Source organism: Peromyscus leucopus, chromosome 9 (assembly GCF_004664715.2).
Source record: "Peromyscus leucopus breed LL Stock chromosome 9, UCI_PerLeu_2.1, whole genome shotgun sequence".
NCBI lineage: Eukaryota > Metazoa > Chordata > Mammalia > Rodentia > Cricetidae > Peromyscus > Peromyscus leucopus.
This window is the reverse complement of record NC_051070.1, coordinates 64,019,784-64,044,046: the sequence shown is the minus strand read 5'-3', so window position 1 is coordinate 64,044,046 and position 24,263 is coordinate 64,019,784. Positions and strand designations below refer to the sequence as shown.

At 40.4% G+C, this 24,263-nt stretch overlaps 1 protein-coding gene across 5 annotated transcripts in view; it reads left to right on the top strand.

The window, feature by feature from the left end:
• The window catches only part of Cab39l (calcium binding protein 39 like), a 120,501-nt gene that overhangs the window by 65,559 nt on the left and 30,679 nt on the right, over nt 1-24,263 (top strand). For all 5 annotated transcript variants that reach the window (XM_028870379.1, XM_037208496.1, XM_037208495.1 and 2 more), the window contains 2 exons: nt 9,931-10,049; nt 19,572-19,740. In XM_028870379.1, coding sequence (XP_028726212.1) covers nt 9,931-10,049; nt 19,572-19,740 — 288 coding nt within the window. The remainder of the gene's footprint in view (nt 1-9,930; nt 10,050-19,571; nt 19,741-24,263) is intronic.

Here is a 24,263-nt window from a genome sequence, read left to right as displayed (position 1 = left end):
GAATTTCTGATGTTTTTGTAAATGGGAGGAAAAATTAATGTTTTAGGGATGGGCTGCTGTTCTCGCCAGATAACTCAGGGGAGGAAGCATTCCTTGCAGGGGGCGGGGAGAACAACAAAAACATGAACTTTCGTTTAGCGTCCACTGTGCTGGGGGCGAGGCAGGTGGTTTAGTTGTAAAGGTTGTATCTGGTCTCTGGGCGGTGACCGCAGGGAAAGCAATGGACTTAGATAACCCTTGCTGAGAACAGTAGCGGAAACAGGAGAGATGTCTTCTTCAAGAAATCGAGAAGTGTTTGGAACAGAGAAAGAGAGGACTTGAGAACACCATCAAAAAGGAAAGAAGCATAAGGAAATGATGGCTGGGTAGACTGAAGGTGTGAAGTTGTTGTTCCATGGGGCTGGGCTTCACCCCCGTTATCCTTGAGCCTTTCACAGGGACTGGTGTGAATGGTGTGTGTTGAGTGAAGGACACCAAATGATTTTCCACACTCAATAGAGTAAGACAATACCAGTTGCTGGACCAAGACAATTAACAGGGTTCGAAAACTGGTAACCGGAGATTCAGATCTCACACTGACAGCAGTGGTGTTTGGGGAAGCAGTGACATTAGACTTGACATCAGGGACTAACTCAGGAGTCTGTGACAGATTCATTTCTCCTTCAAGAATCCAGAGGAAAGTAACTGAGGGGAATGGGACCAGAGGGGAGGATTCTGGTATCAGTAAGTAAGAGCTAAGAGACAGACCTGAGTTTAAAAGAGAAATCTCATTACTCAGCCATACATTCTTATCTAATCTATTAAGCCTTAAGTTTGCTGACAGAAAAGAACCATGTGAGTATAGTATAAGGTCAAGGGAGGGAAGGAGGGAAGGAAGGAAATTAAGGAAGTTAGGAAGGCAGGCAGGCAGACCAGCCCACCTTCACTGGATTCAGAAAGACTGATAGAAGTCAAGGAGAGCTGACACAGCTTTCCCTTCAAGCACCTCGAGACATTTCTTGTACCCCGTTAGAACAGAGCCCACTTTGGAGCACAGTGGAAGGAATCCCAGGAGGAGGCTAGGAGCAAAACCTGGAGAATGCCTTAACCAGACTGTAAGTTTGAGCAACACCCAGGTTGTAAGTGAAGGGAAAGGAAAATAGGACAGGGAGGCCCTGTAGGGCAGGAAAGTCATTTCGTGAGACCCTGGACTGACTCTGGGGACTGGAGGCTGAGAAGCAGTTTAAATAGGAAGAGTCGCGTGGTGTCCAGAGCATTTGCTGGCATCTCAGTCAGAGGAACATGAAGAAGAGTTGCCACACGTTGATTGAGCTTACAAGTTTTGTACTGGAATATCTGTAGGGCAGTGAGAAACTAAGGAGTGTTTCCTTGTTTTGTATGACAGAGAGGTCCTACAGAGGATCCTGGGGTACAGATTTGAGGACAATGACCTCCCAAATCCTCTTTGTGATGCTGCTGAACTCCCATGTACAAGAAGGGGGACTGTGGCATGCTCTTTCCTTTTGGGGAAACTGCAGTGAGCCCCTTCACTGGAGATTATTGTAAAGGATCCACTGACACCAGGTCGCAGCCCTAGGACATGAATTTTCCATTAGCAATTCCATACCTGCTTCCTGCCATTTTCCCAAGAGCCCCAGCCTCTAGCAGCAAGCTCAACCTTCTATAATGCTCCAGATCCTCAAGACAGACAAACAGAAACTCTATTGTATTCTCTCTGAAAAACAGTGAAAGCATGCAATTTTGTAACTGGTGTGTCCATCTTATTCTTTAGAACCAGCATTCAGGAGAAAGAAACACCTGGACTCTGTGAGTTCAAGGCCAGCCTAATATATATATTAAGTTCCAGGCCAGGCCAGGCATCATAGTTAGACTCTGTCTTACAAAAGGAAACATGGGATTTAATATTAAAATGGCAAAGCCTCTGATATTGTGGGCTCAGGATCAAGCTTAGAGCTGTGTCTTTTGAAATGTGGCCACTATTTAAGACCTAGCTTTAGGTCATTGTAGATTTTTGTAATGCACAGTGGTAAGAGATCAGGGGTTAAAAATGTATTGCATGGCAGGTATGCCTTGCCAAGTAGGGGTGGGTGCAAAGTCGAGTGTTCAGGCTGAATGAGAAAGCAACTCCAAGTGTCAGGAAACTGCACTGCTTGGTACAGTTGGGCTCGTTGGCAGGAATGGCACAAGCTCTTGACTGGTTGTCGCTCACTGGTGTTACACATTCAAAGAAGGAACTTGGGAGAGGCAGGAAGAAAGCATTCTTCAAGCTGTTTCTGTTTCTCACAGTACCAGCACTTCTACACAGAACCAGGATGAACCAGTTAAAGGTTAAAGGAACTAGCTCATTAGATTCCGGGGTTCCAGGGGACGCAGCTGCTGTCGTAACCGGTGTCTGCTGGGCACGGTGGGGCTTTCAGACCCTCTTTCTTTCTATGTAGCCTCACCATGGTAGAAAGCCCACAAAACAGATGCCTAATCACCTCGTTAAGATACTTTATAATCCAAAATTTATGAAAAACTTTAATCCCTAAACGTATTTCCCACTTCTCTGGCCTCATTTAAAGCTATTCTTTACTTTTGATTTTATTACTTTGAAAGACTGAAATCATGCAACCTGACAATCCAAGCCTTCCCTGTGGAGGTCAGAGGATAACTTCATAGAATCAGTTCTGTCCATCCACCTTTACATGGGTTCTGGGGATTGAACTTGTATCCTCATGGAGCACTTTACCAAGATTTCTCTTTAGCCCTTTAAGTCTTAATCACAGTACCACAGTACTGTTACAGTTAATTTGTGTTGTTGTTGTTGTTGTTGTTGTTGAATAACAGAATACTTGAAATTGGATAATTCATAAGCAGTTGTTTGTTGAATGAATGAATGAATGAATGAATGAATGAATGAATGACATGTAAGGGACTTTATTGAGTTGAAAAGTTCAAGAGCATGGCCAAGAACCAGTATTTTCCAGCTTTGGTTAAGGACCTTGTCCTAATTTAATTTCTTCAGGAAGCAGAAGGGACTTAGCCTCATCTGGAGGGGAAAAAGGAGACCCAAGTCCTGAGGTGGCTAATCCATCCCTGCAAGAAAAGCATTAGCCCACCCCCAAGACCTCTGTGCTCCTGACTAACACCTGACCAGTCCCCACCTTTCAGCACTCACTGCTTCTGAACAAGCTTCAAATGAGCTTGGTGGGACAAGCAATAGCAGCTAGATGTTATACTCACCCTTTTCAGTGCATTGATTAGTAATGGTGGATAGCTCTAACATCCCCAAGGTTTCCTTCTGTCCTTGGCTAATTAGCTCCTTTTCCTACCCCCAGCTTCTTTCCAGTAGTAATGTTTACCCCACAGCCCTAACTTTCACAGAAGAATCATGTAAGCAGTAAGCAGAAAGAGTGTGCAGCCCTTCAAGTCTGACTTCTCTTGATGCAGGAGAAACTGGAAGTAGTAAAATTAATGCTCTAAGGACTAAGAAACTTGCTTAGAAAATATGAAGTTACACAAAGTAGAGTTTACCTAAGGAGTGCTTCTTCCTATGGGACTAGAAGATGATCTTGTTAAAAACTGGGAAATAAAATTCTGCACCGTAATTAAAATTTAGGGTTGCTGACAACCCTGACTTACAGTTGGCCATTGGTTCTATCCTCATATCAAGGAACATGCCTCTAAGAGGTAGATCAAGGGGCTGTGGCAGGTCACACCACCATTAAGTCCTGGACTACCAAGAAGTACCCTGTACTCTTACCAGGAGAAGCCTAATTCTGCCAAGTAGGCAAGATGACCCTGAGCAACTAACGAGTCAAGAAGAGCCACTGGTGCATGCACTTAAGAAACAAGTCTGACAACATCCGTCCTTCCTGTCTCCCATCTGCCCAGGTGGCCAGCATTGCAGTCTCCTATCTTTTTAAATTGTTCAAAGTATCCAAAGTAGTACTCTTATTGATTATTTGGGAATTTCACATAATGCTCCTCAATCACATTCACTTCCCAGTCCTCCCAGGTCCATCCCCTACCCTTGTGACCTCCTCCCAGAAAAAAGAAAATAAACAACAACTTTTTACCTGTGCCTTATAATATGTGTTTTAATATATGGGCTATGATTATTTTTTCTTTATAGTTTTAGAATTATTTTAGCAATCTTTATCATTATTGTTACTATCCTTTTTTTTTGAGACAAAGTCTCACTAAAATAGCAACAAATAAACCAAGAATGACTTTGCCTTAAAAATACACTGTTCAAAGTATAACCTGAGACCTGCACCTAAAAGAGGTTTAAAGACAATAGCATATGTGAAATGCATAAGCCTAAGTAAGGTATACCTAAGTTAACATCTTCTATTTGAAGCTGACTCCTCTTTAAGAATCAGCCAGAACAGGACATGCACTATTATTAAAGAGCTTTTTCCTTTGTTAAGTGTGTAGTGATTTCTCACTTCGAAGGCATATTAATTCACTCTCACTCGGTGTGACACACTTGAGATTCACCTCAGCCATTGCCTTGACCAGGAGATTGTTTCTTATTGATGAGTTCATTGGATGGATGTTGCATAGAACATTCATCCATCCCCACCTGGAGGAGACTTGTTATGTTTTCAGTTTTATCATTTATAAGTAAAGCCTTATATCCACTTGTGTATAGTTTTTTAAAAAATGAAAACAGATTTTTGTTTGCCATAGACAAGTGCCCATGAGTGAGGTTGTTGGGTGTTGCCATTTGGTTCTGTCTTTTCATTTTATCTGTTCAGATGCTAGTGTTGTCTCGCTGCCGGTTTTCTTTGCAATTTCTTAGTAACTAGTCAGAATGAGTTTCTTTTCCTGTGTTTATTTACCACCATACCTGTTATGAAATGGGAGCTCTTTTGTCCCCGCCCCCCTTTTGATGGCTGAATTTTGAGAATTTTTAAAAAATATTTTTATTTTACTTATTATTATGTATGCATTATGTGTCTGTGCATGGACATGCATGCTACAGCATGTGTGTGGAGACAAGAGGACTTCATGGAGTTTGTTCTCTCCTTCTATTTTTGTGGGAGTTTCAGGGATTCAACCCGGGTCGTCAGGCTTCCCAGCAAGCATTTGACATGCTGAACCATCCCTCTGTCCCAGGAATTCTTTATGTACATTTTGTATATAAGTCAGTGCCCACAATTTTAAAGCAAGTATTTTCTAACCCTCTCTTCTAGTTTCTTGTCTGTACTTACAGCAGTTACTTCTGCCCATTTTACTCCTTTTCTCCTTTTCTTTTTTGATTTCAGTCAGTACTCCCTTACATGTCTTTCATTCATTCATTAAACACATAACTGCTGACCTTTTATGGACTTGTCGGCTAACAGTGCAATTCGGGCTAGAAATCCATTAACTAATATGTAGTGCTAAATTGCCACATTAATTTGGGGTCCATTTTTGGATGTAACTTCAGTATAATCAACACCATTTTGGTGGTTTTCTATTTTCTACTTCTTGGGCCACTTCTGCATTCCCATTTTCTCTAATTCTCTTTACCTGGACCCTCTAGTCTGGCTTGAGAAGTGGTCTCTGGTAGCAAAACTTGTTCCTATTACCCACAGGGGCTCCCTCTGCCTCTGTACACATTTGCTAATGAACTAGAAGAATGCTTTCCTCTGTGTGAAAGTTGGTGGAGCTCTATGGAGTTTCGTTGCTGCTCTTCACTGGAATGCTGTGTGGAAATGTTCTTGTGGCATTTTACTGGGAGGTATGAAAAACACAGTCTTATGACATTTCGAACAGGGCTAGTATTTATTCCACAATATTGGCCTGTAGAGTCTAGCAAGATTTGCATACCACAGAATTACTTTCATTTAAAACTACATTTATGCTTACAGATATGCCTCTTTTATATAACAAATATGGCACTTATAATCCTTATAAATGATATCCAGGTACTATGAACACTTTTTAATATTTCAAAATTATGACAGCAACTGATTCTAAAGTGCACGCCTTCCATAGTGCGGGTGGGACAGGGCTAGTGCATGCCTAGCCAAGCATCCTCCAAGTACATCACAGGGGGGGTCTCAAGATTCACTTCCTGCTTTTTTATTAAAATTTGCTTTTGGGTATGGTGACGTAATTTGCTTTCATAGTAGTGAATTTTTATTTCCCTGAATTAACAGTCCCCTGAATTAACCCGCCCCCCGCCCCTCATTTTTCCACCATCTTCTCCTCTTCTGCCCTGATTTCTTAATATATTTCTCTCTGAAAGAAAGTGACCGCAGTGGACAACTGTAGCTATTTTGGGTATTTGATCATTGCTGGTATTTTAATATTCCAATCTCTTCTGCTGGTTAGTGAGACCACATTTCTGTACTGCATCTGTGTGTGTGTGTGTGCAGCAAGGGTGTGAAGGTCAAAGAGCAGGTTGCAGAAGTTGGTTCTCTCCTTCCTGCATTGAACTGAGGCTGTCAGGCTTGGCAGACAACACTGAAGACAATACTGATTGTTACTAAGTTTTCTGTTGTTTGGTTATTTTATTGTTTTGTTTCTTGAGACAGAGTCTCACTGGGTAGCCTGAGCTGATCTGGAACTCACTGTGTAGCTCAGGCTAACCTTGAAATTGTGACAGTCTTCCTGCCTCAGCTTCCTGAATGCTAGGATTGTGGTGATGAGCTACCCGACCCAGCAGTTGCTGCTCTTTTTTTTTTTTTAAGATTTATTTATTTAGTACACAGTGTTCTGCCTGCATATATGCCTGCAGGCCAGAAGAAGGCATCAGATCTCATTATAGATGGTTGTGAGCCACCATGTGGTTGCTGGGAATTGAACTCAGGACCTCTGGAAGAGCAGTCAGTGCTCTTAACCACTGAGCCATCTCTCCAGCCCACCAGCTGCTCTTTCTTACAGCAGCTGGGATAAAGTTCCTTGTGTCTGTATAAAAATAGAGCTGGACTGTGTCATTTTAAAAAATGATCAACAAAGAAAAATGTCTTTTAAGAATGTAACCTTCTTGTTGTGAAATAGGTGTTAATTACTAGCAATTGTAAGGAATGGTTCCGAGCGACACCATGGACCTCACCTGATTTTCGTAAGAGTAAAATCCTGCCAAACTGTGGCACAGCCAGGATGTCCACACTGACAACACAGAGTGTGGACCTTTTCCACTGCACAGACATCCCTCCCTGTGCCGCTTTCTAGTGACACCCACATCTCTATCGGCCACCACCGCATCCCTGCCATTAGCTGTTCTAAACTAGCCCATTCTCTGTTCGAGAACTTTGTTACTTCAAAAGCCTCATGTGGATGGAGCCATTTAGTGTGTAACCTCCAACTGGTTTTTCATAATGGACACAATTCCCCAAACTCCATCCAAGATCCATCATAGATCTTGGAGATTTTCATTTTTGTAAAGATTTCTATCTTCATTTTAGAAGTCTAAAGTGTATTCTGAATTTGTATGTGTAGGAGGTTGCTAGGGATCAGACTCAGGACCTTGCACATGTTCTGCTTTTCATGAGGTAAATGCTACTCTTTTCAGAATTTTTTCACTTTATTACTTTCCCTTTTAAAATATTTATTTGTTTTTTTAAAAAATTTTTACATGTGTGAGTGTTTACCTGCATAGATCATATGAGTGCCTCGTGTCTGTGGAAGCCAGAAGAGGATGTTAGTCCTCTGGAACCAGAGTTAGAGATGGTTGTGATCCATCATAAGGGTGCTAGGAACCAAATCTCTGTCCACTGCAAGAGCAGCAAGTGTTCTTAACTTCTGAGGCGTTTCCCCGGCTCTGGTTTTACTTTTCTTAATCTGCATTTAGTTTGTGTTTTATAAAACTAACAGCTTTAAAGGGGCTTGGACTGTAGCTCAGATGATGGAGTGTTTATCCAGCATGCACAAACTCTGGGTTCAATCTCGGTACTGCACCAGTCTGGTGTGGTGGCACATACCCATCATCCTCGAACTCAGGAGGTAGAAGCAGAAGGATCACAAGATACATGAGATCCTGGAAAGGGCGGGGCAGTTTTTAAGACTGAGTTATTAATGAATAATCTTATTGATCTCACTTTTGGGTTTTAGTTTTTTTTTTTTTAAGTGTCTCTTTGTGTTAAAAAGTGACAAATTTAAAAATGAGAGGGATCAGTTGCATGTTTGTGGTAAGAGATACATGGGTGTTCCATGTATCTGATGAGTCACACTTCTTTTTTTTGTTTTGTTTTTGTTTTTCAAGATAGGGTGCTCTGTGGAATAGCTCTGGCTGTCTTGGAACTCACTCTGTAGACCATGCTGGCCTCAGACTCACAGAGATCCTCCTGCTTCTGCCTCCCAAGTGCTAGGATTAAAGGTGTGTGCCACCACCGCTAGGCTGAGGCAACACGTCTAAAGTAATTGCTTAGTCTAATAGTACTTACTGAGTGCATACTATATTCCAGCCTAATGTGTGTGTGTGTGTGTGTGTGTGTGTGTGTGTGTGTGTGTGTTCAAATGGGACCTGTATCCTGTAGAGCTAACAATACAAGGAGGAAGTTAGAAACAAAACCCATTCGTTTCAGTGTATCTTACATGTTGGGAATCACTTTAAGATGATGGCCAAGAGCTGAGACCTTGAACTCCATCAAGTGAGGATAGAATCCTGGCTGTTCCACATTCCATGCCTTCAGTGTCCTATTCCTAATGTGCCCCTCATAAGGTTGTTGAAGAGACTGAATAGTGCATGCTAGCTGTTGACATAAGTTCTGGCATGGATTCAGTACTCACTGAAGGTGTTCTGCTCTGGCAGGAGGTGGAGGTTCGAGGTAGTCAGGTAGAAGAGGGACCAGTTATTGTGGTCAAAGGGTATTATTAAACTCTTGTAAGGACATTCGTCTCAGAGGAGAATATACTGAATTGAGTCTTGTAACATGGGCTATGGAACAGCACGTAGGACACAAGGAGAACACGAGCCAGAGCTGCAGGAACACTACAGGTTGTGTGTGAGCACACATCCCAGTCAGTTGGGAGCAGTAGAACCTGATGCAGGAGTGCAAAGCAATAGGCAGGGCTATGTATTGGAAGGGGCTGGGCTTTTCTAAGCATAAAGGAGACACTGAGGAACTTAAGAGAAGAGACAGGCTGGTATCACTTCTTGGTAGCTGATTGTGCAGAGTGAAGATGTTTTGAAAGGGGACACAGAGTAACTCAGAGCCTTTGATAGTTGAAAGACAAAGAGCAGGGTAATTGGTATCATTCTTGCCCCCTCTTTTTATATGGGAAACATGGGTCCAGTTCATGGATTCTGTTATAGAATCAAGCTCAACTCAGGTTGTAGGATGTGGGAAGGCTCAAAAGCCCTGTGGAAGATTGGCAGTAGTTCCTCTAGTTCAGGCAATTAGGCTAGAAACTCTCTTCTCTTTCTCTAGCTGTGTGTGATTTCACATAGGTAAGACATATACACACAAGTTGCATATTACATAGGGGAAACTTGCATTTTTAAATTTACATCTCATTTTTAAAAAGTTTTTCAAAGGCCCTAAGGTAACAGAGTAGATAAAGTGAAGGGATAGTATTACCCAGAATTAGCTGTTAAGAAAAAAGAATTTGACTCTCACATTTTCTTTATTCTTAACTTATGCTCTTCTTCTATTTTCTCTCATTTATGGAGATTTTAAAATATCAGTTCCTGTTTTCTTTGTGAGAAAGCTAGAAGGAGAAAAGGCATAAAAAATTCAATTCTTGCTGCTACTTTGTACACATCTGTGCCTTTGTATTTCCAGTTGTGCAAATGGACTTCATCTTGCCAAGTTCCCCACCGTACACATTGAGTGAAGAGTTGTACCCATTTAATGGACTTTGTGAAGATAAAGGAAAAGAATAAATTCCTAGTTCTGCATTTTATATAGGATGACACTATCTCTATGAGAGTGTGTGTCTGTATCCCACGTGCCATACAGTTTATCCATTTAAAGCATATCATTTAATGGTGACATGTTTCTCTAACAGGGAAAAAAAGACGTGACCCAGATATTCAACAACATCCTGAGAAGACAGATCGGTGCGCGGAGTCCTACTGTGGAGTACATCAGTTCTCACCCTCACATCCTGTTTCTGCTCCTCAAAGGGTAGGTACCTGGCTTCCTGACAAGTAGCCATTACAAAGTATGCAGTGTGCCTCCATGGCCCCATTTGGAACTGCAGGGTTAGTGTCTGCAGTGTAAGAGCACCGTCCAGCTGCCTCCAAATGGCTTAAGCCTAAAGGAAGTCCTTCTTTATGCTGTCTCCTCGGTGTTCTTTCCACTCCCTCCCCCTCTCTGCTCTGCCTTTTTGCTGTCTGTGCCTCTTTCTGTTATGTTTCTTTTGCTCCCTCCTCTGCCCTGTCCCTAACTGCCCAATTACTGTTTTTCTGCTTTCATGATGGTATGTCTCTTCATTACACACACATATGCATTCACGCACATGCATGTATATTCTAGTTCTCCAACTCAAACAATGGGGGTAAACATTCTTGCAGTAGCTAACATGTCAAAGTGGAGATAAGTTATCTCTGTGAGGATACAGTAGATGCTGCTGTGTTGATGCAGAGCTCTAAAGAGAACAACAACAACAACAACACTGAATTCCAGCTAGAAAACAGAATCCCTGGTTATTGCTTTTGAAGTCCACTCACACTTGTGTCATATCGAGGCTACTTTGAATTCCCGACTTTGGTGCTCTAGGTGCCGTGAGGCATGCAAACGGCAGGTGATGGTCCTCCCTGTGCTACCTTTCTGTTCCTGTTCCATATCTCAAGCCAGCACAGCTCATTTTACTGCGTAGTATTCTTGTTTCCAATGTTGTGGGGCCACATGAAGTCTTTTCCACCTGTGTCACATTCCTCCCTTGTCAAATTTATAAATATTTAATTGTGATTAAATGATATAGAACACAGTTTGTAAATCAGCTGTATTGACAAACAAGAGCTCTTTGCTTCTTCTCCATCCCTCTGTCCCATTGCCCAAGGACAGCCATTCTTTTTTTATTTGAGTTGTAAAAATCATACATGTATCTCTGCATTACAAATAATTCTTAGCTTTTGAGTTGGTGGAAGCTAGTGGTTAATAGATTACAAATGGATTTTATCTGTTAGTCACAGGGTGTTCTGACACAGAGATAGCCAAGGAAATGACCATTTAGGGCCTAAATCCAGCCCCAAGATAAGGCTTGGACCTGCACTATGGAAGCCCCTCCACACCACTGCAGTTCTCAATAGTCAGTCAGTTCTGCAGACACCACTTCTTTCCAGGAATTCTCATTTACTAGGGCAATTCAGATGTAAAGGGTTGGGGTAGAGGGGGTGTTGGTGCTTCTGAGGACAGAATGGATAAGGAGAAATATTGTCTGGAGAACTCTAACTCATCCAGTGTAGGAAGGAGCACTTCACATTTAGTCCTTTGTTAAAAATCAGCATTTTGACTAAATTACCTCTTGTGAAGATCCTTGAAAACAGGCTGTAACTTGATTGGTCCATTTCTACATCAAGCTGTACATTATTTCGGGGCTAATTGGTGACATGCTACACTGAACACAAGTCCAGCCACATGGAATGAAATTGATACTTGTATAACAAGAAGAATTATCTGGATGCAATGCATAAGGAATTTAGAGCCCACATTTTATGAAAAGGACTTTTTAAAGGACCATTTCATTCTAAACTAATTTCTCTTCTGGCTGAGACAGATGTCATTCCACCTGAGGATGAGGTCATTAAACTCCTCTCAGTGTTCCAGAAAGAAATCATAGCTATGAGATGCTCTATCTAATGTTAAAATCACACATATCTCCCCAAATCCTTATTTTAAGGTCATTACAAAAATTTTCAACCATCTACAAAAGTAACAAATGCAAGAGTTCATGTACCCATCACTCAGACATCACTATTTTACTTGGTGCATGCCATCTCTCCCCGTGCGGGACACAACCCTTTTTAGTTGAGGTATTTTAAAGCACATCCTTGAACACTTCAATAAGCATCTCAAAAAGAAAGGTCATCCCATTTAACCACAGTGTCTTTAAAAGTTAATAATTCAATAGCAACCAATACCCAGTCTACACTCAATTTTCCTTATATTTTCCCCCCTACACTTCACATATTGTAATAAGTATCCTAATAAGGTCTACTTACTGTATTTGGTTGTGATTTTTCTTAGCCAAAATATTTTAAGTCCCTCTCATTTAGCACCTCATCCATCCACTTATTTCTGTGCTGTGAGTCTGTTGAAAAGTGAGTTGTCTTACACAATGTCCTTTGTTGTGGAGTTATCACACTGCTTTCTTATAGAATGATTTTAAATTGTTACATAATCTGGCATGGGTGTGGCCAGCTGGTAAAAGTGCTTGCCTGATACTAAACCCTGGAACCTACTCCTAAAAGTTGTTCTTTGGCTTCTATGCATGGCACATGTATTGCCTCTCCCCATAATATTAAATTAAATACGTTTTTAAAATAATAGTAAATCTTTCCACTATTACCTGTTTCTAGCCTAGAGATTCTATTTAAAGACTTGATTAGATTCAAATTGAACTTTTATTTTGGCAGAAGTATTTTACAAGTAGTTTTCCAGTCACATCAGTAGACATTCCTCTAGTGGTGCTGAGACTCGCTCTAGGCTCAGAGTGTTGTACAATATATTTTAAGGTGTGTTGCTTTTGTTTTATGTTACATTTGTATAACTCTGTGAAGCTGTGTTACTGTGCCTGTCTAAAACACCTAATGGTCTAATAAAGAACTGAATGTCCAATAGCGAGGCAGGAAGAAAGGATAGGTGGGGCTTGCAGACAGAGAGAGTATACAGAAGAAGAAGGAGCAAGAGAAGGAGGAGGACTCTAGGGGCCAGCCATCCAACTATACAGCAAGCCATGGAGTAAGAGTAAGATTTACAGAAATAAGAGAATGGGAAAAGCCCAGAGGCATAAGGGTGACAGGACAATTTAAGATAAGAACAGATGGTTAGAAACAAGCCAAGCTAAGGCCTAGCATTTATAAGTAAGAATAAGCCTCCGTGTGGTTTATTTGGGAGCTGGGTGGTGGGCCCCTTAAAAGAGCAAAAACCAACCAACATTTTGGCACCCAACATAGGGCACCAAAATGTTGTTGGATTTTCTTTTACTCTTTCTAGGGGACAGCCACCCATGGAGTAAGAAACAAAGAAAGGTATAGAAAAGGGAAAGCCCAGAGGCAAAAGGTAGACAGATAATTTAAGAAAAACTGGCAAGAAACAAGCCAAGCTAAGGCCAGGTATGTATAATTAAAAATAAGCCTCCATGTGATCTATTTTGGAGCTGGGTGGTGGGCCCCCAAAGAAAAATAAGCCTCCATGTGATTTATTTGGGAGCTGGGTGGTGGGCCCCCAAAGAGACGAAGAGTAAAAGAAAAGCCAACAACACAGATGAATACATCTAATTAATTATAAGGTTTTCTGTCATCCTTACATTGAACATTTTTTATCAACCAGTGATAAGCATCACCTGATTTAGTCATTTTGTTAAGCGTCACAGAAAGATAATTTTCAAAACCAGTTCTTCATTGGCTAGTTTTCAAATAAATAAATAAATAAATAAATAAATAAATAAATAAATAAATAACTTTCGTCTACTTTAACTGTTATTTCCAAGTAGAATTCATATCAGGGCATCAGAATAAACACCTATTTTCATTTTCAGCTTTGATAAGTTATTGTCCTAGAAACTTCCATTGGTGTCCAGTGACTTTCTTCCTCTTCTTCCTCTCCCTGCCTGCATCTCTCTGTCTCCATCTCCTCTCACACACACAAGAGCATATCCATCTGGTATCTTATTAACTAACTGATGAAATATTCCCACATGGCTCATGTATTGTTCACAATTTTCTTAACTTTGAATTAACTGTGGCCTTTTCTGGACATAGTCTTCTGACCTCACCAAAATATTCTGAAAGAGCTTCTTTGCTTTCTGATGCAAGAAGATGTGCCAGACCCAACTTCACAGCTCCAGACACAGATCTGGACTCTGGTTCTTTTGATGAGGAATAGTTCTTGGAGACATTAGTCTGGACTCCCAATTCTTCCTCACATGGAATTGTTACTATTCCTAACCCTTCACAGTGGACGGAGTTAATTCATTATTTTTAAATTTTGCAAATGCTTCCAGATTAGAAGCAGATCTTCTTGACCATTGAGTAGGTAAAATGTTCAGTAAATGACATTTTCTGAGACGTTTTCCAATGGCTGTCACATGGCATTGTTTGTTCCCAACAGTAACAACAACTCATTTTCTTTTATATAATACAGTCTTTGTTCTTGAGATGTTCTTACACAAGATCTTTCTTCTGGCACTTTCTATGTAATGATCATTGCACTCATTACCAGTTGAAACATTTGCTCTTTTTATTCTTCTTTATTTATTTAAATAACACTTTTTTTAATTGTTATGTATTTATATAAAATATTTTTATAGTATCAGTTAATGACTTTTTGGTATAAATAACCCCATGATCTAGGAAAAAAATCACACCTTGAGTCCAGTTAATGTGTCCACATGCACACAGGTATGGAACCATCCACTGAGGTATAGGCAAACTACCAGTGATATCCCTAAAAGAGAGTGAGTGACTCTCATTCCTTCAGTCACCATGAATTGCTATTAGCTCTTTTGCCAAGGGTGGGACCTCTCAGTAAAATTTTCCTGGCTCGGTCATATGCAGATCTTATGAGATAACCACGGGGCCTGTGAATTGATGTGTGCCACAGCCATATCATGTCTGAAAGTCTCTACTTCACAGCTCTCCTCCTCATCTGACACCTCTTCTATTCTCTCTGGCCACTCTCTCACTGTGTTCTCTGCACCTTGGATGGGAGTTGGGTTAATGTAGATTATTCAGCCACAGCGGAACACTTTTCTTGTACTTGGCACCTGGACCAGATGTGAGACTCTCCATTCACTACTGTGCACTGCCAAAAGTGACTAGTCTAAGCAAAGTTGAGAACAACACAAATCTATGGTTATAAACAAATATTTAGAAGGCATTTTAACAATATGACCATTTACTAGCAGTAATAAGTGTCCCCCATAGAGCCTATGATCTCCCCAGCATAAGCTTTTGATCAGTTTTACAATAGTAGTCATTGAAATCCCTCCTTATGGAACAGGCCTCATATCTAATTTTTTAAAAAGTGTTGTGTTACCCACATAACCATCATACCACTGTTGCACCAATGGGCACATCCTGCCAGCCAGGTTGTTATTAAAACAGGATCCAAATGTCTTTTCTTCTACAGCAGCGTTCAGAGTACCCTCCTGTACAGTCTACGCTAGCCAGCAGGGAGAGTTTCCTGGTCATTCGAGGTTGATTTCTCTAAGGACATTTGCTCTCCATTTTGCTTTAAGTCAGTTTAAAAGGATCCTCTGGTTTTTTTTTTGGTTTTTTTTTTTTTTTTTTTTAATGAACATGCATCTATAGTAGTGGGCCTTCTCCATACTGACAAAGGTAGTGTTCAACTGTGTTGTCTAAACTACAAGTCAGGAGAATGTGACTCACTTTTATAAAGTAGTGACTAATTTTTACTGGTGACCTGCCCTAGGCTAGCCATTGTGGCATGATTAATCACAGGCTCTGTTACCAGGAAACTTATCTAGGAGTAGAACAGATTAGGTAGGCTAAAAACTAATTTTAATACTGAAGACAGGCTTAGCATATGGGACGTTTCTTTATATAGTAAGCAGTAACTTACGAAGCCAGGATTTTCAGGTTGAAATGATGTATGTGAATTATACACCCCATAGAGGGTATTGGGGAAAAGTCAGAAAATTCCCAAACATCCCAGTATGTTCCTTACTTTAAGAAGTTGCTGTGTCAGAGAATGACATTTTCCACTGTTGGGGACAAACTGCTGGGATGAATTGATAAGTGTTCTCCCCAGTGGAGTATTTTATAAATGTTCCCTTGGTTCTCAAAAATAAACCATCAGTGCATCACAGATGGTTCCAATAAACTTCATGAAATAAAAGGAAAAATATAACTAATTATGCCCAAAACTTGGAGTGGAAACTTTTTATAGATGGTCTCAGCTTGGAAACTAAATTCAGGAATGAGAGAATGGCTGGAGATCATTCAGCCTTTGTGTAAGCCAGAACTTGACATTCATTAGAGTTCTCTGGGATTGGGAGATTCAGTTTGAGTTTGAGGTTCATTGGATTTATCATATGCCTACACTGAAGAAGCATGCGAGGCACTAGAGTCATGGGGAGGTTTGGGAAAGTAACAATAAATAGGACATAGACACCCATTGGGGACCGGGAAGAACAGGGAAAGGCAAGTGTAAAAGGATGAGTGAGACACATCCCCAGAAGCTGAGTTGTTTGAAATGAAGTGATAGAAACTGACTGGTAGTGACTTAATGCAGTATGACATGATATTCCACAATGAGAACAATGCTGATGTGAGGTTAGGAACAGCTGTGTTGGGAATGCAAAGGAGAAGAGTACGAAAGACTTGAGACGGGCCTTGAACTCAGTGCTGAGAGATGCATTAGTAATGCCAAGTGTATGAGGGCCCTTCCATCCCAGAGAACTTTGTCCCCTAAGGACACAAGGACTGAGATGGGACGTAAAACTGCTGGCCTCAAGCCAGATCCTGAAAGGTCACAGTTATCTTTACCAGTGAGTGTAGATTTTAATTAGTCCTGGATACTGTGTTTCTCTAGTTCTGTTCCTTTTTTAGGCCAGTGCTTCTCATCCTATAGGTTGCGACCCCTTTGGGGTCACATATCAAATATTTATATTACAATTTATAACAGTTGCAGACCTACAGGTATGAAGTAGCAATAAAATAATTTTATGGTTGGGCATCACCACAACATGAGGAACTGTATTAAAGGGTTGCAGGATTAGGAAGGTTGAAAACCACTGCTCTAGGCCAGTAGCCTTTATTTTAAAGCCTCTTTAATACTCTTATTTGTAGTAAGGTAAGTGTAGTTAGTGGTTTTTCCTTAGCATTTAAGAAAATATGCCCCTCTTTACATCTTTAATAACATCCCATATTACATCTTTACATCCTTAATAACATCCCATATTATATCTAACAGCAGTGAATTCCAGTAGGCAGATTTCCAAATTAGTAATAAGAGATTACTAATATAAATTGGCATTTCTTACATTCTAAAGAGACTTATGTCTACCTGAATATATCAACATTCTGTGCTATCGTGAGCTACCAAGGGAGTACTAAAATAGTACTGAATGGTGGTTATCATTTAGCATATGTGAAAATAAATCAGTACTACCCTGAACTTTCTTTGCTATTTCCCCTGCTGTTTTTGTCAATTGGAATACTGTAAAGTAGCCTGTTTCCTAAGTGTAGGAAAGGGAATTTTATTTTTGTATTGGAATTTCATACAAATAATATGGTCATATGAAAAAGAGTACATTGTTCTCTATTATTTAATAAAATGTTATCATTAGTAGTTGGTGAGTTTTATAAACTATCTTAAAGTTGTGGTTGTTTTTAGATTTAATTATCACTATGTGTATCTATGCATCTGTCTATGGAAATATGCACATGAGTACAAGTGCCTGTGGAGACCAGAGGTGTTGTATTTCCCCTGGAACTGGTTGTGAGTCATCTGACAGGGATGGATGCTGGGATCCAAACTCAGCTCTTCTGCAAGTGCAGTATGTGCTTTTAACCACTGAGCCATCTCCCCAGCCTCTATGTTAAAGTTTTATTTAAGAATTATTGCTGGGGGAGACCTTGATTTGGGGGATGTGGGGATGCTGGGTGACTTGGGAGAGAGGGCTGGGGGAGGGAGGAGAAAAAAGGGGGGATCTGTGGGTGGTATGTGGAGTGAGTAGGAAATTTTTTAATAAAGAAAAATGGAAAAAAAAAATTTTTTACCGGGCAGTGGCGCACACCTTTAATCCCAGCACTCAGGAGGCAGAGCCAGGCAGATCTCTGTGAGTTCGAGGCCAACCTGGTCTACAGAGAGCACTGCACTAGCATACCTTTTCAAGAACTGAGACATTTAGATGTACTCTTCTCTAGAGGCCTTGTACTAAAACCACAGATCTTAGTGCATATTTAACTGAAGTGGAAAATGATCAATCTGTTTAAAACCGGGGTAGAATAGTCATGTTTTCACTCTGCTTCTCCATATTCTACAGCTGCAGCTGCCTCTGCTCTGTCTTCCTCCACTTAGCACACAGTTGTCCATTATATCATTCAATACAGGAATTGTCTTACGTGGGCTGTTACCCATTTTCTTGAAATGTTATCAAAATCAATTTAACTCAGTCCTATGTTCATTCAGATGCTGAATTTAACATTTGAAAGACATGTTATTTGGAAATGGAGCAGATCTGGTGTACCAGTCTTTCTGTTTCTATGGTAGATACCATATTCCTCTAGTGTACTTTGCTGTGAGCCATAATTCCACTTCATGATGTCAGTGAGCCAGTCAGTAGGCAGCCCTTTATTGTTCATCTGTTGCTTACAGGCCATATTATATGTAATTCTCTCCTGACCTTTTCTTTAATTCAAGATGGGTACTCTGCTGACAAGGGGTCATCACTGCTTAGGTATTAGCCATCTCCAAACTAATGTTGATGGGCCACAGCCATTTCTTAATTTCTTCAGTAACTCATTTCTCTATCAGTTTATGCATGGTACCACTATCCACCCAATGAAGCCAGAAGCACAGGAATCATTCTTGAATTTTCAGCTTGGATTTTTTCTTCATCAACCCCACCTCCAGTATCTCTAAATCTTGTTGGCTCTTTTAGACAGCATCAGCATCTACCTACGGTCTTGTGGCCTGCCTCTACCACCATACCAAGCTGTTATTACTATTGCCAGGCACCTCCCCAGCTTCCACTCTAGTTGCCCAGTCTACTCCTTATTCACAAGTAACCAAAGTCTTTTTTTTTTTTTTTTTTTTTGGTGGTGGTGCTGGGAATCAAACCCAGAGCTTCCAGCATGCTAAATAATGACTCTATCACTAGACTACACCCTACCCCCACCCAACCTTCTATTTAAAACCAATTAGGATGTGTTAATTTCTTGCTTTTAATCCTCCACCACACTTAAAACCAAACTACTTACCTTAGCTTTCAAATGTATATATGATCTGGTCCTGCCCTGCCCTACTCACTGCTTCCTCCATCCCACCATGCTGGCCACATTTCCTCTCCTCTGACTCCCCAGGCTTGTTCTTGCCTTGAGGCTTCTTCCTTCTCTTTCAGTATAAATTAAAAGTACTCCCTCATCCTCTCACAGGCACACACGTAAGTAGAACTCTAGAGGGCTCAGTTTACTGCCTTTAGTTTTCACAGAACTTCAGAGTATAGGAAATGACCTTTACATTGTTTCTATTCTGCTTCTTCCTCCCAACAAACACACCCTCACTAAAATGCCAAGGCTGCAGTGACAGTGACCTCCCTGTTTGCTGTGTGTCCACAACATCTGGAATGGTGCCCAGCACATAGCAGTCAGTGGGTTGAATGAATGGTGTTTGAATGAACTGTAACAAATAGTGTCTGTGTTTCTGTTATCAGCAGAACTGAACTGGATCATCTGATGCCATTGATAGAGTTTGTTAGTGGGATAACTCTTCTGCTTTGTCTTCTTTGTGTTTTAGATATGAAGCCCCACAGATTGCCTTACGCTGTGGGATTATGCTAAGAGAATGTATTCGACATGAACCACTTGCCAAAATCATCCTCTTTTCTAATCAGTTCAGAGATTTCTTCAAGTATGTGGAGCTGTCGACATTTGATATTGCTTCAGATGCCTTTGCTACTTTTAAGGTAAATTTTCCCCTAAATCAGAGAGGTTGTTTAGTTCAAGTGGGTGACCTTCAAAGAGGCACTTCTGTACTCCTTAGACCTAAGTGTAGCCAGCCATGGATGAGGTGAGGCCAGCCTTTCACATTGTAGAAAAGTATTCAAAGTACTAACACAAGCTCAGTGGATGGCTCCTGACATGTCCAGTGAAGAGTCAGAAGGAACATGTACCATGTATTAACGCTGCTGCACATTAACAGTAGGTTCAGGCGATAAGCCCCCACTACAGACACATGTGCAGGGTAGCTTTGGAAGGGTGTATGGAAACCAGCAACCGAGGCTACCTCCAGAGTAGAACTGGGTTGGGGAGGAGGTGGACAGCAGCACCATGGAATAAGAAGACATCAAGTCACTTGATCAGTATAGCTCACACTTCCATGGGGTAAACAAATATTAATAATCGTATTAGTATTTTGATATGATCGGTCATCTATGTGTATTTATGTTTTATATTTTGACAGTATAATCATCTATATTTTTTACCATCTGTTATCTCTTTTGTCATTTTGTGGGTATATTTCACCTAACAGTTTTTTAATTTAAAAATGATTTAGTCATGATTCAATGCACATTTCCTTCTTGACCATTCTTTATGTATATATACTTAGTGTGAATCAGTCTTCAAGCATCCTTCTCCAGAAGCAAGTCTTAGGCAGCAGAGAGAGAGAATTCTTTTTTGTTGTTGTTTGGTTTTTCAAGACAGGGTTTCTCCGTGTGGTTTTGGTGCCTGTCCTGGATCTCACGCTGCAGACCAGGCTGGCCTTGAACTCACAGAGATCTGCCTGGCTCTGCCTCCCGAGTGCTGGGATAAAAGGCATGTGCCACTACCGCCTGGCAAGAGAGAGAATTCTTATACCCCGGGTAAGAGGAAGGGGTTCCTATGTGAGCTGTGCAAAGGTGAGCTATGACAAACTGAAATATACTTTCTAAAAAACCATTAGCATGTCAAGCCTTAGTTAGGACACAGTCCAGGCACAGTTGGCCAGCATGAAAAGCATGGCCAACTATCCTAACAGTTTGATTTACCCTTCTGATTTTGGGAACTCCTTAGGGTTCCCTGACAGGCACTATGTCTGTATCAACCAAGACTTCTCTAGCCATCTTGAGTTGGGTCCATCTAGGGAAGGATTAAGGAGACCATGAAAATCAGAAGAAGAAATACAGTGTGAAGAAAGAAAACTAGCAAGACAAGTGAGAAGGAAGGAGAAGAAAGTCCTTGGAACAGACTGCCCCAAGTGTGGAGACTTCAAAGGCTTACTACCAAAACAAGCCACTGAGCCTCTGAAAGGGCAGAGTATACTGTGTGGCTGTGGGTCTGTGTATTTGCAATCATCTGCTAGAGGATGAAGTTTCACTGATGATGGCTGAGCAAGGCCTGGATCAGTGAGTATACCAGGATGTCACTAGGAGTCATTTCATTGCTACATTGTGGTAGTAGAACAGTAGTGTATGGTTTTCTCCTAGGTCCTTGGCCTATTTAATCTCAGGTTCTTGGCCACCCAGACAGTGTTGAGTATGGATCCATCTCACAGAATGGAATAGAATCTGACTCATTCAAATCAGATATTGGTTGGTTACTCCCACAAGCTTTATGCTAGTATTGTACCAGTGTGTCTTGCAGGCAGGACAGCATTGTAGATTAAAGGGTTGGTGTTCACCTTTCTCCTTTGATAGCATGCAGAGTACCTTTCAGTACCATGAACTTCTATAAAGGTGAAAGCTCTAGGTAGGCATGAACTGGACTTCTCTGTAGCTAGAGTTTTCCTGCCTTGTCCACAGTCAGGACAAATCTTTGTCACCCGCCAGTCCCACAGCCGCTCAGACCCAACCAAGTAAACACAGAGACTTATATTGCTTACAAACTGTATGGCCGTGGCAGGATTCTTGCTAACTGTTCTTATATCTTAAATTAATCCATTTCCATAAATCTGTACCTTGCCACATGGCTCGTGGCTTACTGGCGTCTTCACATGCTGCTTGTCATGGCGGCGGATGGCAGTGTCTCCTTCCACCTTCCTGTTCTTTTCCATTTTTTAATAGCTGAATATCATTGTGTAAATGTACCTCATTTTCTTTACCTGTTCATCCATACACAGACATCTAGGTTATTTCCAATTTCTGTCTATTATAAATAGAGCAGCAATGAATACACATGGTTAAACAAGTGTCTCTGTGGTAGGATGGCTTGAGGTAGACTGATTCCCCCATCATCTTTCTGAGGAGCTGCCACACTGATTTCCACAGTGACTGTACAAGTCCCACCAGCAATGGAGGAGTGTTCCCTTTCCTTCACATCTCTGCCATCATGGGCTGCCATTTGTTTTACTGACCTTACCCATTCTGATGGGTATAAGATGCAAGCTCAAAGTAGTTTTGTTTACATTTACCTAATGGCTGAGGATGTTGAACATTTCTTGAAGTGCTTCCCACTCATTTGAGTTTCCTCTTTTGAGAATTCTTATTTTAAATGTGTACCCCATTTTTCAATTGGGTTATTTTCTTGTTGTCTGGTTTTTTAAGTTCTTTATATATTTTAGATACTAACCCTCTACTCATGTATAGTTGAAAAAAACCTTTTCTCATTCTGTTGCCTGCTGCTTTGTCCTACTGACAGTATCCTTTGACAGAGAAGCTTTTTAGTTTCATAAGGTCCCATTTATTAATTGTTTTCTTAGTACCTGTGCTATTGTCTTTTCCTGTGCCTATGTGTTTAAAATTGTTCCCCACTTTCTCTTCTATCAGATTTAGTGAATCTGGCCTTATTTTGAGGTATTTGATCCATTTGGAATTTGGTTTTGTGCAGGACAATAAGTTTGGATGTATTTGCATTCTACATGCAACCATCCAGTTTGACCAGCACCATTGGTTAAAGATGCTGTTTCTTTTCCAGTAGATATTTCTGGCTTCTTTACCAAAAATTAGGTGTTCATAGGTAGACTTATTTCTTCGTCTCCAATTTGATTCCATTAATCAATGGGTCAGTTTTTATGCCAATACCATGCTGTTTTTATTACTATAACTCTGTAGTAGATTTAAGATTGGTGATAGTGATACCTATAGCAGTTCTTTTATCACTCAGTATTGTTTGTTTTTCTGCATGAAGCTAAAAATTGTCCTTTCAAGATCTACAAAGAGTTGTGTTGGAATTTTGATAGGCATTGCATTGAATCTGCACATCGCCTTTGGTAGGGTAGCCAGTTTTGCTATGTTAATCCTGCTGATCCATTTGCATGGTAGATCTTAATATCTTCTGATATCCTCTTTAATTTCTTTCTTCAAAGAATTGAAGTTTTTTATCATACAAGTCTCTGACTTGCTTGTTTAGAGTTACACCAAGATATTGTGTATTAGTTGAGACTATCGTGAAGGGTATTGTTTCCCTGATTTCTTTGTCATTTGTATGTAGGAGGGTTATTGATTCTTGTGTATTAATTTTGTGTCTTGCTACTTTACTGAAAATGATTATCAGCTGTAGGAGTTTCCCAGTAGAATTTTTAGGGTCACTTATATATACTATCATATCATCTGCAAATAAAGATACTTTGACTTCCTCCCTTCCTACTTGTATCCTCTGGATCTCCTTCAGTTGTCTCACTGCTCTAGCTAAGCCTTCAAGTGCTATATCAAATAGATATGGAGAGAATGGACAACCTTGTCTTGTTTCTGATCTTAGTGGAATTGCTTTGATTGAGTATCTCTCCATTTAAATTGCTGCTGGCTATAGACTTGCTATAAACTGCCTTTGTTATGTTTAGATATGTCCCTTGTACCCCAGTCTCTTCAAGACTTTTATCATGAAATGGTATTTTTTTCAAAGGACTTTTCTACATATAATGAGATGATCATGTGGTTTTTGACTTTCAGTCTGTTTATATGGTGGATTATATTTTCGATTTATATATGTTGAACTACCTATGCATCCCAGGGAGGAAGCCTACTTGGTTGTGGTGGGTGATTTTTTTGTTGTGTTCTTGGGTTTGGTTTTCAAATATTTTATTGAGTATTTCTGCATCTATGTTTATAAGGGAAATTGATCTGTAATTCTCTTTCTTTGTTGGGTCTTCATGTGGTTTGGGAATCAGGGTAGCTGTGGTCTCATTAAAAGAGTTGGGCAATGTTTCTTCTGTTTCTATTTTGTGGAATAATTTGAGGAGTATTGGTATTGATTCTTTAAAAGTCTGATAAAATTCTGTGTTAGAACCATCTGGCTCTGGGCTTTTTTTGGTTGTGAGACTTTTAATCAGTGTTTCTGTTTTAATAGGGGTTATAGGTCTGTTTAAATTGGTTATCTGATATTGCTTTAACTTTGGTGGATAGTATATATCAAGAAATTTATTCATTTGTTTAGGTTTCCTAATTTGGTGGATTACAGGGTTTTTTTAAGTATGTCCTTCTAATTCTTCAGATTTTCTTGGTGTCTGTTGTTATATCTGCCTGTATGTCTCTAATTTTGTTCATTTCGATCTCTCTCCACCATTTAGTTAATT